The sequence below is a fragment of the Henckelia pumila genome, chromosome 3 (assembly GCF_033568475.1).
Source record: "Henckelia pumila isolate YLH828 chromosome 3, ASM3356847v2, whole genome shotgun sequence".
Lineage (NCBI taxonomy): Eukaryota > Viridiplantae > Streptophyta > Magnoliopsida > Lamiales > Gesneriaceae > Henckelia > Henckelia pumila.
In genome coordinates this window covers 140581892-140600872 of record NC_133122.1, presented here as the reverse complement: position 1 = coordinate 140600872, position 18981 = coordinate 140581892, and the positions used below count along the sequence as shown (strand labels likewise).

Genomic DNA, 18981 nt, shown 5'->3' with positions numbered 1-18981 from the left:
TATTCTTAGAATTGATGTATGTCGAAGAACGAGTTTAAAATTGATTTTTATAGTTGAGCCCGAGATGGTCTCGCTCGAGCCGAATATTTTTCTACCGCTCGAGCGAGGCACTGTTCCTTTAATAAAAAAAAAAATTGGCTCATTTATTTGTCGATGATTGTTTTACTATTTAAAATTAGTTGATTAGAATCGAGGTCCTCACACACACACACACACACATATATATATATATATATATATATATATATATATATATATATTCCACCACAGAGCAATTATATATATTGATCGAAATATTAAAACGATTGTTACAAACGATTCCAATGAATTCAGAAATATTAATTTCTTTCTAATTACATTGCATCAAACATATGATGCATACTATTATATAAATTTTGATAATAAAACTAGGTGCTTGCGTATTTATTTGAACAAGCTAAGTGAATCGAGAAATTTCCTATATAAGTATATAACATTTCCAATAACATTATTTACTATATATAACTATTAGAGTAGATGTCCTTCAAGTCAACGGTTGGTTAAAGATTTTATTAACACGTGCGTGATAAACAATCTTTATTTTAATATAATTTATATTTTATAATTATTCTATCATTTTTTTTATTTCTGTACTCATGCAAAGTGCATAGATAAGACCTTGAATATACTATATATATAGTACAATAACTATGAGATTGTACATATGTACTAATTATTGGGATGATAAATATTATTGTAGAGTACTTTTGCTCATGAGTCATCTTACGAACATCGACTGGACTCTGATGAAGAAGAAGCGTTGAAGATCATAACAACTTCGGGTTACAATCTCAGGCCTCGGAAGACTTAGTTTTGTTTGTTTTGATCATCTAGCTAGGCAGCTTGTTCTTTAATTAATTAGTTTATTTAACTCCGATCCACTTTATGTTTTAGCTAGGCACTTAGCATGCATTTCATGTTTTCATTATTGAGAATTTATCCTCTCCTTGTAATTAATGTTTCCTCTTATATATCAATAAAATTAATGGCTATTGCCACCTTTAATTAAAAAAAAAAACAAAACAAAACATAATCGGGACATTAATGGAAATCACAGCTCCATTTTACCCTATGTTTTTCCCTATATATTAATCAACATATATATGATGCATGATATTATACGAATCAAAATAAATTAATAGGTAATTTAATAAATACAACTGATGGGTTGGTTACCTTTGAAGTAAAGCACATGTTTGTCCATAATTATATAACAACAATAACAATACCACTGATCAATTAATATTTGGGCAGAGTTTATTTTATCATATATAAAATGAATACTAAGGGATCGGAAAAGAAATGAAAAATGATCATAAAACCGACCAGCTTCAAGAATTACTGATCAGCAACATCTTGGTACGTACTCATGATCAAGTATCATGAATTAGTTGGCCCTCCGGCAATTCGATCGAATCTGGCCTCGATTGCCCGTCAGTGGCTTGATATTACCCATCTTGATCATCGACTGCGCGAAGTCCTCAGCAAAATCATCAAGGTCCGAGCTGTACTCCTTCACAAGAGAATCCGTTTCACCTCCGTTAAACAACGCTTGATCCGACTGCAACAGTCCCTTCCTCGTGGTCAAGTAACTAAAATATTTGGTGTCGAAAAGGGCAGGCGTGGGATCCAAAGGAGCAAGGTTGGAATCACCTCCAACACGAGGACAAATGACCTGTAGCTGTCTCGCAAAGCCCGAATCGATGTTTGTGTCGTTGTAAATGCGACTTCTGAAGGCGCGGCACTGAGAGAATCCCAACGTGTGGCCACCGGAGAGCACCACCAAGTCTTTCACGTCCAGGCCTTGTTTCTTGAAATTGTCCTTCAACTGAGGAAGAGTCATGAATGGTGCCGGGATATCTGCGTCTGCTCTAGTAATACTTGCTGTGGTCGAATCTCTTCTTCCAAGCGGTACCTTCCAGTCTGGCCCTCCTAGCTGCAATATATATCATGAATATATATGATCATCATTAATGATTCATCATGTAATATATATGGAGAAAAAAAATAATTTTGGTCCTGTATATTTAGCACTTTGCGATTTGATCAGTCCTCTATGTTTTCAGATTTCAGTTTTAGTTCGTTATCTTTGTTTTTTTTTGGTAATTTTAGTCCTTTTTCCGATGTGGCGCTGATGAGGCATCAATGCAGTGCTGATGTGGAGCTGACATGTATAGTGCCACGTAAGCATTTTCGAAAAAAAAGTACTAATTAAAATTGTCAAAAATAAGAACCTAAAATTGCAGTTTTTCCTATATACAAGTAATACTTACAACAACAACTGAGTCACGAGCTGCGACTGCCAAAATATCGGCACAGGACACCACCGAACGCCCGCAAACTCTATCCACCTCCCACTTGATTCTGTCCACCACTTCAAACCCTCTAGCCGAGTTGTTGTTAGCCAAAGAAAACTTCTCGCTAGTGAAGCTTGAAGTCGAGTCCAAAAGAATGGAACCATCGCAACCCTGTAATATATATATATATATATATAATCAATGAAAATTTTGAACTTGCATGCACATATATATTAATATGTTGATGAAAATATATATGTTGTATATATTTACATTGACAAAACAGTCGTGAAAATGCAGACGCAACAACGAAGCTCCCATGCGCCTTTCTTGGCGCAGAGCCTCGGACACGACCCGTTTGATGGCTGGCAGAGCCTGTGGGCATACTTTATCGTAGAAATTTGGATCGAGAGGGCCCGAAATCACAATGGCTACAAATGAGAACATAGTCAAGGCCCCAATATACAAGCAGCTACGTGAAACCATTTTCAATATATATAATTGTTTCAGAGATATAGAGGAAGAATCAGATTATAATTGTGTGAAATATTTGTTGTTGCATGCTGATTTGATGGAGTTGGGACTATATATATATAGTATCTCAAGGAAAGATTATAAAATAGTTAAATATATAATCAAACTGCTCCCTGAGAAACTTTCTCCTATGACTTCGTATCAATATTAATGCATGCATGGATTTTTGGTTGAATTACCCAAGTAATTAAATAAAATAATTTTGAATTTGAAGGAGTCATATGGGTTACTTGTGGGATAATATATACATCCGATGGTTGAACAGATTTCGTCTACTGATCTGCTTCCTTAATTAATTTGATATGGTCAATAGAACTCACAAGCAAGTTACCTTGCATGGTACGTATAATTGTAATAAAATTCATGTTAATTAATCTACAAATTAACTTGACTCCAGCTAGTTAGTTTCATTTCATTAATAGCCAAGTATATATTGCGAATATTATTCGAATATATATCTAGACTGTGGAATGCCTTTTCTTTTTCTTTTTTTTCTTCCCATTTTTGGTTCGATCCCTCTTGGTGTTTAGTTATAATATAATCTAAAAATATTTTTTTGGTCCAATAACTTTGTCCTTTTTTTGTTTTGGTCCATTACCTTTTCAAATTTTGATTTTGGTACACTAACTTTTAGTTTTTGGGCATTATGGTCCAAATGTTGACGTGACATTGGAAAATGACAACATGACACCGAAAAATGCTGACGTGTATAGCTGTCATGTCGGCAATTGGATTAAAACCACTAAAAATTAAAAGTTAGAGTAACAAAACCAAACTTTGAAAAGTTAATGGATAAAACTAAAAAACGGACAAGTTATTGGATAAAAAAAACATTTGCCTAATATATATTTTCAACGGGACAATTTGAAAAATAACCTTCTCTCACTCATTTCTTAGATTTTTTACCTTCTGAATTTTTTATTTTGTAAACTAACCTTCATCTAAAATTATAATATAATTTATATCAAAATTGCCCTTACGGATGACTCAATCTCAATTAACCCAAAATCCTATTTTTTTCCCGCACGGTATTTTTTTGGCGACTTCCTATTATTTATTGTCCACTTCAGTCTATTGATTCTTCCAAATTTTTTTATTACACTTATTTTTTCTAAAATTCTTTCATATTATTACGTCAAAAAAAATTCTTTTATATTTATATAGATTTCCCTAGCTAAAAAAAAAAAAAAAAACTCAAACTCTTGTTATTGTTCACTGATCATCGCAACATGCAGCCATTTTACTTACGTTTATGATATTCTCATTTAATTATCCTCCATCTATTAATTTTGTGAAGATTCGAATATCAATAATAACGTGTTGATAGTGAATACAAAAAAATATTATTATTGTGGAAGAAAGTGAAATATTACTACGTATATCTCTTATGCTATAATACGATTTTTTTTATTCATTAAACTTGAATAAAAAAAAAAGTCAATTAAGTAGGACAAACTTCTACTAATATTTTATATTTTATGGAATGAACTTTCCGAATTTCTTTTTTGGTTAAAAGAAGTTGTACATTGTATGATATTATAGAATGAAGTTTGTTTTTCCCTTAAAAAAACTTCTACTAATATTAATTTGTGTAGGATTGATGCCATTTTACTTAGTATATTATTAGTATTTTTTTTAATTCTTGAGTTTCTGAAGCATTTGAACGAATAACTAATAGATGTCGAAGGGGCATTTATGTATCTGAGTATTTGGATACAAGAGGAAAATAAATAATTTTAACTAAAATAATGTTCTTTTTAATTTAATTTAAAAAATGACAATTTTCTTCACACATAAAATGTTTAGGGATTTGAACTCTCTTTAAATGAATAATCTTAATAGATGGACATATGTGTATTGTAAAAAAATGACAAGTTACAGCTATGTTGATGATTAAAGTAAATTGTGTTTATGTCATTTTAACACGGTTCATTAATTCATTCTGATATGAGATCAAGTTTTGATTATACTAAAATTTGATTTAATATTTATTGCATTGAATATATTTAAATTATTGTCTTTTTTTCATTCAATTAATATTTGATGTGCGTTGTGTGTCATTATCAAAAACCGTTGGGAATTATTTTTGGAATGAGAAATAATATGGTGTATGAAAGTCAAACGAAGAGTAGTAGCCAAATAATTAATTTTGCAATTGTTTATGGATAGGATTATTTTAGAAGGGTAAAATAGTAAAAATAATTAAATAAAAAAGAAGAGGTTATTTTCTAAGTGGTGTGGAAATGAAGGTTAAATTCGTAAATAATTCCCCTCCGAAACCGAGAACATCCACCCAATACACGAGTCAAATCCATCGCTCTCAATAAGAAACTCTTCCACACCTAACCGCTTCGCTCCTTTCTATTCTTCTTCAAAATCGACCAAAAATAAGAGATTTCATCAAAGACTCTAATTGATTTTATTATTGTTTGGTTTTTACGAAGTTATACTGTTTCAGTTCGTACAATCGGTGAGTAACAATCATTTGATTTTAGGACATAAAAATAGTTACTAATTCAATGATTAAACTTTGGTGAGGATTTTATTATTTATGTTTAAGATTTCAATTTCAAGTTATTGTATTCGCTGGGCAATTTTATAAGAAGATTATTAGATTAAATGTGTAATACTGGTTTCAGTATGATGGATATAACTCTGTACTATTCCATAAATCCAAGTAATGTAACCAATTTTGTTGGTTTGATTCTACTCTGTCGTGTTTACCTCAACTGCGATTACAATGTTTTTTTTATGAAATGAGCTTTTTTCTTTTTTCTTTTTTCGCATTTTCTTTTCTTACATATTAAGTTCCAATAACTTAAAGTTAATGATTAATACGTGTCTCTGGTATCAAGTCATAATTGGATAGTCGTAGATAAAAAATGAATGCATTTGTTTTTTTTTTTTGAATTTTTCATTAGAATTGTTGACACAATTGTTGGCTAAGAATTTGTTAAAATAGAGTCGTTTTGTTGGATATTGGATGAACTTTCAACATATTAATGTAATTGACACTATGATACATTTCAAGTTGGATATTCAAGAAGAAAAGTAACCAAACCGAAAAATGAAGGTTTATGCAGAAGATCCTTTGGCGTTTCATTATGTTTATGAAGGACAAACAAGTTTGTTCCAAAGTGGAGAATCAACAAGATACAAATGTATGTCTCTTTTATATGGGTTGTCTGACAATTTATTATCTTTTACTATTTAATTTAAGATGAGTCTATTATACAAACTGTCTTTGTACGTTGGTGTGTCATTTTTGAATTTAAAATTTTATTCCTTAAATTATCTGAAATTCATCGAATGTATTTTTGGATTTAAAATTTTATTCCTTCAATTATCTGAAATTCATATAAATTAATTAACTGCTTCTACTCTCTCCTCCAAAACCGAGGACATCCACCCAATACAAGAGTCAAATCCATCGCTCTCAATAAGAAACCCTTCCACACCGTACCGCTTCGCTTCTTTTTATTCTTCTTCAAAATTGTACAAAAATAAGAGATTTCATCAAAGACTCCAATTGATTTTATTATTGTTTGGTTTTTACGAAGCAGTTCGTACAATCGGTGAGTAACAATCGTTTGATTTTAGGACATAAAATAGTTACTTTATATGATTCAACTTTGATGAGGATTTAATTTTATTATTTATGTTTACGCTTTCAATTTCAAGTTGATTGAATTCGCTCAATAATTTTATAAGAATATTATTGGATTAAATGTGTAATACTGGTTTTAGTATGATGGATATAACTCTGTAATATTCTGTAAATCCAAGTAATGTAACCAATTTTGTTGGGTTTGATTCTACTCTGCCGTGTTTACCTCGACTGCCATTACAATGTGTTTTTATATGAAATGAGCTTTTTTTGTTTTTTTTTCGCATTTTCTTTTCTTACGTATTAAGTTCCAATAACTTAAAGTCAATGATTAATACGTGTCTCTGGTATTAGGTCATAAATATTGGATAGTCGTAGATAGAAAATGAATGCACTTGTTTTTTGAATTTTTCATTAGAATTGTTGACACAATTGTTGGCTAAGAATTTGTTAAAGTAGAGTCGTTTTGTTGGATTGGATGAACTTTCAACATATTAATGTAATTGACACTATGATACATTTTTGGAGATTCAAGAAGAAAAGTAACCAAACCAAAAAATGAAGATTTATGCAGAAGATCCTTTGGCGTTTCATTATGTTTATGAAGGACAAACAAGTTTGTCCCAAAGTGGAGAATCAACAAGATACAAATGTATGTCTCTTTTATATGGGTTGTCTGACAATTTATTACCTTTATTAAGAATTCATATTTTGGTATAAAATATTCCAATGAGAAATTGATAGGACTAATGGTTGTCTAACAATTTATTATGTTTCTCATACTAAAATCATATATTTTAATTGGCAATGTAAAAAGTTGGAAACTGTAACCTGTTTTAGGTGTATTTTTTCCAAGATCAAGTTGTCTCAAAGTGATTTATTTCCATTGTATTGGAACTTGAACTTCCAAAATTTCAACTTTACTTGGTCGACCATGAAAAACGGTTTCATGACATCATTTGGTACCGAATAATTAGTTTGAGATATGAGAAATCCAAGAATTGAGTGATGTTCTTGAGATTACATTTGGGATGATAATTACGTTTTTCGTGTAACAAATCACACATGAGGTAAGGGATATGAGTTTGTTGTTTGTTTATTAGTTAGAAAATATATATTTTATTCGCTCAAACCACGGTCACTTCGGATTTGCATCCCAAGTATACTAAGAAATTAACAATCTGAACACAAAAAAGAAACAAAAAATAATTTATGCGATAATTTAAGCTCTTTTGATTAGTAGGAGCTGAGTATAAATTTTGGGGCCTTCTTTTGGTTCGTGCTCGCATGGGTCGTTTCTCCATTCCCGAACCTAGCAGCAGACGGGCGGAGATCATAGGCAATGGACGAAATACCAGCGGAAGGGTGCAAAATCCAACCACTACACATAGTTCATTCAACACTCCTTGTGGAGCTTCAAGGAAGAACTCGCGAGTAATTTCTTATCCTTCTCGAATAAAATCTCTTTTATCGATGTCGGGACAGTATGGAAGTTCTAACATAAAAAAACTACGGATTAAACCCATTTAAAAATTTTGTGGTAAAATTTACATATTTTCTTTTAACTGAATTTGCAATATTGCAACTAGAAATAGATGGTTCGTTTATTTATTCTTCTCGTGATTGAAAAATAGATGGATTGTTCACTAGATTTGGAGAAATCGGAAAAATATTAGGCTAAATTGAATATCCTCATTGTTAAGTGCATATTTTTTGTAATTTTTAAAAGGATATATAATTTTCTAATATAAATTATTTTGATTTTTATTTTTACTGGATGTCATTGTTATGTGACTATATGTATTACTTCTGCTTTTGTAATCGATCCGGTGGTTTAGTATTATCGATTTTCATATAATTTTCAAGTATGAGTTGCATTAATGTATTTTGCTCCCAACTTTGAATTCCAGATTGACGGAGTGAGCCTATAAAATGCTATCATTTAAAATTTTGCGTATTTTTTTGTTAATTTTGGGTATTGGATGTATTAATTGATTGTTGTGTTTATCTTTCTAAAGTTCTAATGAGTTATAGTAATTATAATTTGTTGCCCAAGTAATAATTACATAGATTGTTTGATGGGAACCTAATTGGATTAATATATGTTTAAGTACAAAAACTTTCTTCCGGATTGATTTATTTGTACTTCTTAGTAGGCAAAACTTGTTTTTTTTGTTTTTTTTTTTGGATATTTTGAAGGTGGGATGAGATTGCTGCTTGAACTACTGAAATGGTGAATGGTAGCCACAAATTTGCACTAAAATATTGAGATTTAATTGTTTTAATTTCAAAAACATTCAACGAACTGATGATATGCAACCAGATTCAATTGGCTGCAACCTTCAGTGACATAGAGCTATTGAATTCAAGATGAAAACTCATTTTCTTTTGGATTCCAATTAGTGAATTTGCAAAAGTTTCACATCAATTTGTGTTAAATATTGACTCTTAATTTTTTTTATTGGAGTTTATGTCACATATATCTAATTTCTTACTTGATAAGTATAAATTTAAAAAAATTTGTCATAATCATTTGTAATTTGAGATTAAATTGTCGTACTTTTCAAATTCGGATATTGTTTACGCAATCAACAAAGTACTTGAATTAAATTTTGAATTAATCTTAAATTTACAAAAATTTTAAACAACAATTACTTATTCATTTCGTTACACACGCAACGCGTGTGCCCGGGTTGCTAGTATTTATTAAGAATTCATATTTTGGTATAAAATATTCCAATGAGAATTTGATAGGACTAATGGTTGTCTAACAATTTATTATGTTTTTCATACTAAAATCATATATTTTAATTGGCAATGTCAAAAGTTGGAAACTGTAACCTGTTTTAGGTGTATTTTTTCCAAGATCAAGTTGTCTCAAAGTGATTTATTTTCCATTGTATTGAAACCTGAACTTTCAAAATTTCAACTTTACTTGGTCGACCATGAAAAATGGTCTCTTTCATGGCATCATTTAGTCCAGAATAATTAGTTTGAGATATGAGAAATTCAAGAATTGAGTGCTGTTCTTGAGATTACATTTGGAATGATAATTACGTTTTTTGTGTAACTAATCACACTTGAGGTAAGGGACATGAGTTTGTTGTTTGTTTATTAGTTAGAAAAGATATATTTTATTCAAAATAAAAGCTCAAACCACGGTCACTTCGTATTTTCATCCCAAGTATACTAAGAAATTAACAATCTGAACACAAAAAAGAAACAAAAGATAATTTATGCGATAATTTAAGCTCTTTTGATTAGTAGGAGCAGGGTATAAATTTTGGGGCCTTCTTTTGGTTCGTGCTCGCATGGGTCGTTTCTCCATTCCCGGACCTAGCAGCAGACGGGCTGAGATCATAGGCAATGGACGAAAGACCAGCGGAAGGGGGCAAAATCCAACCACTACACATAGTTAATTCAACACTCCTTGTTGAGCTTCAAGGAAGAACTCGCGAGTAATTTCTTATCCTTCTCGAATAAAATCTCTCTTATCGATGTCGGGACAGTATGGAAGTTCTAACATGGAAAAATCACGGATTAAACCCATTTAAAAATTTTGTGGAAAAAGTTATATATTTTCTTTTAACTGAATTTGCAATATTGCAACTAGAAATAGATGGTTCATTTATTTATTCTTCTCGCGATTGGGAAATAGATGGTTTGTTCACTAGATTTGGAGAAATCGGAAAAATATCAGGCTAAATTGAATATCCTCATTGTTAAGTGGATATTTTTTGTATTTTTAAAAGGATATATAATTTTCTAATATAACTTATTTTGATTTTGATTTTTAGTGGATGTCATTGTTATGTGACTATATGTATTACTTTTGCTTTTGTAATCGATCCGGTGGTTTAGTATTATCGATTTTCATATAATTTTCAAGTATGAGTTGCATTAATGTAGTTTGCTGCCAACTTTGAATTCCAGATTGACGGAGTGAGCCTATAAAATGCTGTCATTTAAAATTTTGCGTAATTCTTTTGTTAATTTGGGGTATTGGATGTATTAATTGATTGTTGTGTTTATCCTTTTAAAGTTCTAATGAGTTATAGTGATTATAATTTGTTGCCCAAGTAATAATTACATAGATTGTTTGATGGGAACCTAATTGGATTAATATATGTTTAAGTACAAAAACTTTCTTTCGGATGGATTTATTTGTAGTTCTATTAGTAGGCTAAACTTGCTTTTTATTTTTTTGATATTTTGAAGGTGGGATGGGATTAATGCTGCTTGAACTACTGAAATGGTGAATGATAGCCACAAATTTGCACTAAAATATTGAGATTTCATTGTTTAAATTTCAAACACATTCAACGAACTGAGGATATGCAACCAGATTCAATTGACTCCAACCTTCAGTGACATAGAGCTATTGAATTCAAGATGGAAACTCATTTTGATCTTTTGGATTCCAAGTAGTGAATTTGCAAAATTTTCACATCAGTTTGTATTAAATATTGACTCTTAATTTTTCTTATTGGAGTTTATGTCACTGCATATATATCTAATTTCTTACTTGATAAGTATAATTTTTTTAAAAAATTGTCATAATAATTTGTAATTTGAGATTAAATTGTCGTACTTTTGAATTTCGGATATTATTTACGCAATCAACAAAGTACTTGAATTAAATTTTGAATTAATCTTAAATTTACAAAAATTGCAAACAACAATTACTTATTCATTTGTTACACACACAACGCGTGTGTCCAGGTTGCTAGTTATCATTATTTGTAGGGGTGACAAATTTTACAAAAATCCCGACCTGTCCCGATTCCCAACCCGTTCCCGTCCCGATTATTTCCCGTCCCGAACTTGTCCTGATCCGAGTGTTCGGGATTTTTTCCGACCCGATCAATGTTGGGATCGGGATTGGCAACCCTTCCCGACGGGATTTTCGACCCGACCCGAATATAAAAATAATTTTTTTAATAATATTTTTTAATTAAAAAAATAATTTTTTTTTAATTTTACGTTTTAATATTAATGTTTTATAATTATATACCATATAATTTTTTTATATTTATCTTTTTTAATATTAACATTGAGTTATAATTTTTTATTTTTTATTTTTTATTATTATGAATAATTATATGTTTTTTTATTAATCAAGTAGTTGTTTTAGTTTATTTGTAATGTACTAAAAAAATGTTTTAGTTTTTTAATGGTTATATATAAAGAAATTTTAATTTATTTAATGTATTAAGAAATTGTTTGATTTTTTTCATAAATTTTTTTCAAAAAAATATTTTCTTAGATTTTTTTTAAAAAAATATTATTCGGGATTACCATCTCCCGACCCGACGGGATCTCGAATGTTCGGGATCCCGAACATTCGGGTCCCGACACATCTCGGGTGCGGGATCGGGAGAAAAAAAATATCCCAATTCCTATCGGGACGGGAATCGGGTAAGGGGGTTACGGGACGGATCCCGACCCGATTCCACCCCTAATTATTTGGCCTCGAATTCTATGCATGGCATGCAAATGGTCGACTTTTAGCATCATTTCTATAAACGACCGTTTCCTGAGCATATATTAATTTAGCTTAATTAATTGGGATTTATATATATACTGTATAATTTCGCTTTGACCATTGTCTAAGACTTAATTAATTAGTTGGTTTAACTAATATCATTTGCGTACACGATTACATGATTCTTTAATTATGAGCAAAAGTTGACCCGACAAAGTAAAATCATCCTGCTTTAATTTTTTAAATCTCCTTTCTTTTCCTTTTCTTTTTACTCTAAACAGTGGCAAACTTTATGGTACGCGGTTTTCTACTTTTCGCCATTAGTTGACAAATTTAAGTCACTAATTGGTAGCAATACATATTTAAAACATGAAATCAATTTTCCTTAAGATTAATTCGATTCTTCTGACCCTGTTTTATCCTCTTTAACTTAAAAAGGATCTATCTTGGATGGACAGTTAGGAAAATAACTTTGGTCAAACATAATTTTTTTTTTTTTTAAAATGACTCTCTTGTGTACATTTGAATGGACTCAAATACACATTGGAGTGTTAGTTTTCGAAATTTTGTCCAAGATCACGTTCTTGTATTACCCCATCCGTAAATTGCCCCTTAATTCCCTAATATTTTTATTTTTATTGAAAAATAAATCATATAAAAACAACTATATAATAACTTTTAATGAGAAAATATTTAGTCTAACATAGTTATATTATATATATATAAACTTTTAATCATATTTTAGAAAAATGTATTTTTGGTCATATATCTTTGTCACTTCGATCATTTATTTGTCTAATTTAAGCTTTTAGCTTGCTTTCTTCATTTTTTTTTTCAATTGTAGTTCTTTCTCCGACGTGAAACTAATATGGTGCCGACAAAGTTTTGACACTCGACACTCCCCATAAAAAAATGTTAAAATTGTTAAAAAGCAAAAACAAATGACTAAAACTGATTTGACATCATATATAGAAAGTCACAAAACAACATACGTACAAATATACATGTCCAAAAAGTGCAATTTTGCCCATATGTTATATTAAAATTTAATATATATCTTTGTATTGCATGCGTCTGATCAAAGTCACAGACTAAATAACGAGAAATGGGAAATAATTTATGCTAATGTCCTTTAGTTGAACATCAACTTATTTTTTTTCAACAAGCTAGCAGAAACGAACGATGAAAGACAAAATTTTGAAGTATTAAACCACATACAATACGAATCATGAATAATCTTCTAATTAATTGGTTCTCCTACAGTTTGCCCTGATCTGTCCATTGGATCCTGTCAATGGGCTAAGATTCGACATCTTGACCATAGCACTCGCGAAATCATTGAAGAAAGTAGCGGAGTTTGAAGAGTAAGCGCTAACTTGAGCGTCGGTGGAGCCGTTGTTGAAGAGTTGCTGATCGGAATGGAGAAGCCCCTTCAAGGACAACAAATTCTTGAAGTAATCGTTGTTGAAAACTGCAGGGCTAACGGTATCCAACGGCGACAAGTTGCTGTCTCCACCGCTGCTGGGGCAGTTTGGTCTTAACGCCGCTGCGAACGAGGTGTTTATGTTGGCTTCATTGTAAAGTCTGTTCCTGAAAGTTGAGCATCTTGCCTGCCCTATTGTGTGAGACCCTGCATATATATATATATATATATACTCACTCAAATATTTGGTTTATAAGCTAGATTAATTTGAAAACAGTTTGTTGATAAATATGTACATAGAATTGTTTATGCTGCATGTATTAATATTATATATTCAATATTATTAATTGATTAATGTAATTTAGTGTATATATATATATTTAATTACCTGAAAGGGCAACTAGTTCCCTGGCAGTGAAGCCTTTGTTAGAGAAGGAAGAAATAAGTGCATTAAGGTTCAAGGCTGGGCCGGGGATTTGGCTGTTTGCGGCACTCAAACTTGCGGTGGTTGAGTCCCTTCTCCCCAGTGCAACAGACCAACTAGGGCCTTGCAGCTGAATCAATCAATACACAAACGTATGGTTATTTATCATATAAATAAATTTATATATTTATTTAATTAATTTCCTAAGATTTTGGATTAATAATATATACTAATTACCGCTACTACACCATCTCGTGCCGCAACAGCCAAAATATCAGCGCAAGAAACCACTCGAGGACACGAACGTTCAACTTGGGTTTTAATGGTGTCGATCACATCGAACCCTCTCAACGAATTCGCATTCGGACCAGCGCCCTTTTCTCCGGTGAAATTCGCGGTGTCGTCAAGCAAAACTGATGCATCGCATCCCTGCATGCATTTCAGTTTCAAATAATTAATTAAAAACGTAACACATATATATATATTTAATAAGCTGCATGCTGTATGAAAGTAGCAAGAGACAAGATATTAATAGAACTTGCATTGACAAAGCAATCATGAAAATGGAGACGAAGCAAGGACGCGCCCATGCGAGCCTCACTTGACACCGCCGAGGTCACGGCTGTCTTAATAATAGAGAGGAGATTAGGACATGACGAAGAGTAGAAATTCGCGGACAGCTGCCCGCTGCATGCTCCGATTAGGAGGAGTAGAATTAGGATTGAAAAATGGGAAGTAATCCTCGTAGCCACCATGACTAGCTAAATATGGTAAGTATTATCACAGAAACTGCAAAGACTTTTATGTATGTTTCTGTGGACAATTATGGTTACTCACTTACTACAACACGTATTTATAGTTGGCAATAGGTGTGTACGTATTGTATAGTGTTCCAATGCCATTACGTCAAGCCTTCAACTTGGAAACGCATGCATATATATTATTCAAAACACTTAATAATAATCATCCATGACAGCGAAAGCCAGCAACTTTATGTTCCATCTGGTCTCTATAACAGAACACACTAGCTAGCTAGCTTGGATTAAGCTAAGGGCCTTTGAAATTTTTAATACTTTAATTAATAATCTCTTGATGAATTAATGATTATATATATTAAGATCATTTCATATATACAAAGACGCAGGGGAGTTACGTAATCTTATCATCTATGATCAATATTAATCTAGCTAATTTTTGTGATTTCATTAGTTCTATATATATGGCTTCAATTACATTTAGCAAATATAGTTAACTTGGGAGGCCTAACTGATCGAGAGTACTACACACACACGTTAAAATTATGTTTAATCGGTAATGAAGTATAATATTCAACTCAAACTTTTTTCCTCCCACTCAAGTGTGAATGGAGAAAGCTACGAGAATCTTAATTGGTAGGTACTTCATTTTAAGATATGGTTGCATGCATGGAACCTTCTTAGGTAAAACTCAATTCGATCCTAATTAATCCTTTCATTTGCGCCTTTTTTCGGTAATAATAATTATCAATTAATTTCTTAATTATTAATTAATCACACATGCGGTATATATACAATCTAATTGAACTATATTTTGACTTGAAAACTTGTAGAATGAAAAATGAAACCTTAGACATATTATATGAAACCAAATTCGTAATTTCCCCATTCTTAGCGCGCGGCCATTATTTTCTTTTTTTCCCATGTTTCATAGATTGGACTCCAATGCCAATAATTGTGAGAGATTTGTACCAATGATATATGATTTTTTTATTAACATGCATTAAGTAACATTGAAAGATCAAATCAAGTCAATTCTAATATGAGAGACCAATTGAAAACGAATTTTATACAAATCGTCTAGATAAGAAAAGGGCTACTTTGATATATGTTGGGTAAATTATGTTGAACTTTAGAAACTATGAAGTGGGATTATTGACAATTTTGGAATGCCTGTTTATTAAAATAGAAAAAAAAACACGGTTTTGAAAATATTATTTAATATTAATTGGACTAATTAGCATATGCATGAATATTTTTCATGGATGATCGACCCCACACGCTCTTTTTTTGTTGTTGGAATTCGTCTTCTTCTCGATCACCACCTAACTCCTCCTATCACTTAAGCTTTTGGGTTGAAATAGGATAAATATAATTCAATCTTAAAATTACTCCATAGTACACTTATTAATTTAAAGTTCCAATTCAACTGAAGAAATGCAATTGAAATTGTCCTCTGCTCTTAAAATAAAAGAAGATAATTTTGATGTTACTGAGAAGAGACAACTTTACAAAAACAAGTTTATTATAAAATATATATTTATAAACAATTATTCAACGTGATATGTGGAGATAAAAAATGATATCTATGAAGTAACAAATTGATTTTTTTTTTGGTTGAAATAATTCACTGTTGTTGAATGCAGAACATTTTGTATTTTTAATTATTATAAATTATTTGATAACTTGTTATAAAATTTAATTTTTGATACTTGTTATAATTTAAATAAGGGTGAATTGTGATAAAATACACATGGTCAAACAAAAGTTTGTGGACAGTCCATGTGTCAGAAAAAATGAGTTTGCACTACCTATTTCATTAATTTTTTTATTTTAAACTCCCTAAATACATAATACATTAAAAATTAAATGTTAAATTCCCTAAATACATTATACAAACCTTATACAATCTCTTTATCTACATCACGATTCCCAACTCCCTCCTCTCTCCTAAATCTCATCGTCGTCACCTTCTTCTCGATCAATTTTCCCATTTTCAGGTCACCCCATTTTCGTCGATTTCTACTCATTTTACCATACCCCAATTTTCCTTGACAATCCCACCCAAGAATTCTCATGAACGCTGGAAAATTGGGCAAGAAGGCAGACAATAAGCAACCCTAAATTGGAACTCTGGAAGTCATCTTCGTTTTTTAGGAGTCGAGTTCGAGGTTTGTAACACAATCTCGGCTGAATGCTACGAAAAATCAAAGAAGCTTCAAGAAGGTTTCATCGTTGATTAATTGGAGAAAAGCCCTATTGTCGGTAGAATGGAATCTGGAGTTGGGTCTTCTTCCAACCTTGCGTTTTTAGATACCTGTAAGTGCAAAGGTCAACTTTTTGTCATCTCAATTTTTAGTAGATGTAGTTTGGAGGATATATTTTTGAGCTTGTCTAGCAAATATGAAGAAATAAATCATCTGTCTATGTCATTACAATACCTAGCTCCCCAGCATAATATGTACGTTACCTTAAATGATAACGATGATGTCCGTAATATGATCCATCTTCACATGTGTATGAAGCTGAGTGTGATCGAATTGAGGGCTGAGTTGAAAGACCAGATTCGAGGAGGATTCAATATGGAGAGGTAAAATACATCTTATCCTTCATTATTCTGCCCTATGATCGACCTTATTGGTGTTGATTTTTTATAATCGGTTTGCTTCTGTAATTCATGTGAAGCATGAATTTGCAGGTGAAATTGTTTATATATCTTTTAACTCAAAATATTAATTTTTTAACTCTATATTAGTTGGTTAGTCCTTTATGAAACATGATTGAGCTAATAAATTGTTTGTACATCTTTAAGTTCTTTTTTCAATCATGATGATGCGTATGAAATTATTTCTACATTTTTAAGTTCGAAGTAGTAGTTTTATATATGTGCAATACATTTGTCGTAGTATGTTGAATTCTGAATTTATGAATATTAAATTCGTAAGGGCTGAAGAAGATGATAGACAATCTAGAAGTGATATTGAGGTTGAACAAATCCCCGTACAAAATTCACTTGAATCTTGGTTATATTGCATTCGCGGACAAGGGCAGACATTTAAGGATGCTACAGAATTTCGAACGTATATTAAAAATTATTCTGTTGCAACTCGACGGTCATTTTGTTATAAGAAAAATGATAGCAAGAAGATTATTGTTGTTTGTAGTGAAATAAATTGCAAATGAAGAATTTATGCTTCTAGACATAAAAAAGACAATCTATTTGGTATTCAAAAATGAAATTTACAACATACATGTGGAGAAGATAATTTATGTGGCAGAGGACATTCAAGACCTGATGCAACTTGGGTTGCAAATTTTATGAAAGAAAAATTAAGGGCAAAGCCATATTATCGTCCATCTTTATTGTTGAAAGATATACGTAGGGATTATGGAGTAGAATTAGAGTACCGCAAGATTTGGAAGGGCAAGGAATTAGCGATGCATGATATCTATGGTACTGAAAAGGATTGTTATGATAAGTTGAGATGGTATTGTCGTAATGTTCGAGAAACAAATCCAGGAAGTGTGGCAGAGTACGAGATTGATGTTTTAACTAATAAATTTAAACGTTTATTCATTTGTTTCAATGCATGTGCTAGTGGTTTTGCCACAGGTTGTAGACCAATAATTTTTTTGGATGACACTCATATCAAAAACAAGTATAAAGGTAGCATCCTACTTGCTGTGGGAAAGGATGCTAATGATGATCTTTTTACATTGGCATATTCTGTAGTGGATGCCGAGAATGATTGTAACTGGGAATGATTTTGTATTAATTTGAGAAGTGTTCTGCTTTCACAACATATCAGTGGATTCAAAAATTTCACTTTCTTCTTTGATAGACATTCTGGTATCATCAAGGCTGTTAATTTATTATTTCCTGGTAGTCACCATGCTTATTGTTTGAGGCACTTGGTGGACAATTTTGTGAAGCAGGTTAGTAATTATTTTCAATATGAATTTTTAGAAGTCTATTATTTTTTATTTTGATGTAATAATGCATTAATTTCGTTGTTATTGTAGGTTATGCGAAGCTATCCGCTACACATCAAGAAGCATTGGTCTTCTGTGTTTAAAAAAGGCTGCATATGACCCTTCTCATCAGGAGTTTATGCAACACATTAACAATATCTTAGAATCCATGCCTCTTGCAAGAAAGTTTATTACAAATTCAGAACCTAAAAGTTGGGCGAATGCTTTGTTTCGTGGAAAACGTTGGGGTGTCGTGAATAATAACATGGCTGAATCTTGGAATAATTGGGTTAAACTAGCACGTTATCTTCCAATTGTGGATATGATGGATCGTATACGTGTTCAAATCATGAATATGATGCACCAGTGTTGTGAAACAACCTTAGCCATGGTTCAAGAATTAAACCCAAAGAAGGAGAAAACTCTTACAAGCACATATATTGAA

The 18981-nt window shown here is 31.5% G+C and overlaps 2 protein-coding genes and 1 long non-coding RNA gene across 3 annotated transcripts; 1 reads left to right on the top strand and 2 right to left on the bottom strand.

Moving 5' to 3' along the window:
* Positions 1-1426: 1426 nt before the first annotated feature.
* LOC140891534 (peroxidase RIP1-like) lies at positions 1427-2822 on the bottom strand. The gene is made up of 3 exons (XM_073300060.1): positions 2610-2822; positions 2313-2507; positions 1427-1975 (listed from the first exon to the last, which is right to left on the bottom strand). The coding sequence occupies exons 1-3, from the start codon at positions 2820-2822 to the stop codon at positions 1427-1429; spliced, it is 957 nt and encodes a 318-aa protein (XP_073156161.1).
* Positions 2823-6286: 3464 nt separating this feature from the next.
* On the top strand, positions 6287-8888 carry LOC140886178 (uncharacterized). Its single transcript, XR_012151456.1, has 3 exons — positions 6287-6432; positions 7721-7911; positions 8677-8888. It is a non-coding gene; the product is annotated as an uncharacterized lncRNA (long non-coding RNA).
* A 4108-nt stretch (positions 8889-12996) lies between these two features.
* LOC140887951 (cationic peroxidase 1-like) lies at positions 12997-14617 on the bottom strand. The gene is made up of 4 exons (XM_073295586.1): positions 14352-14617; positions 14047-14238; positions 13774-13939; positions 12997-13592 (listed from the first exon to the last, which is right to left on the bottom strand). The coding sequence occupies exons 1-4, from the start codon at positions 14562-14564 to the stop codon at positions 13207-13209; spliced, it is 957 nt and encodes a 318-aa protein (XP_073151687.1). The 5' UTR covers positions 14565-14617; the 3' UTR covers positions 12997-13206.
* Positions 14618-18981: the final 4364 nt, after the last annotated feature.

What these genes read in the sequence shown, in the direction of transcription:
- LOC140891534 (XM_073300060.1), bottom strand. Translation starts at nt 2,822, where the DNA reads ATGGTTTCACGTAGCTGCTTGTATATTGGGGCCTTGACTATGTTCTCA. An exon ending in TTCACGACTGTTTTGTCAAT is followed by an intron (nt 2,508 to 2,609) that starts GTAAATATATAC and finishes TATATATTACAG; the next exon opens with GGTTGCGATGGTTCCATTCT. An exon ending in CTCGTGACTCAGTTGTTGTT is followed by an intron (nt 1,976 to 2,312) that starts GTAAGTATTACT and finishes TATATATTGCAG; the next exon opens with CTAGGAGGGCCAGACTGGAA.
- LOC140887951 (XM_073295586.1), bottom strand. Translation starts at nt 14,564, where the DNA reads ATGGTGGCTACGAGGATTACTTCCCATTTTTCAATCCTAATTCTACTC. An exon ending in TTCATGATTGCTTTGTCAAT is followed by an intron (nt 14,239 to 14,351) that starts GCAAGTTCTATT and finishes AAATGCATGCAG; the next exon opens with GGATGCGATGCATCAGTTTT. An exon ending in GGAACTAGTTGCCCTTTCAG is followed by an intron (nt 13,593 to 13,773) that starts GTAATTAAATAT and finishes ATATATATGCAG; the next exon opens with GGTCTCACACAATAGGGCAG.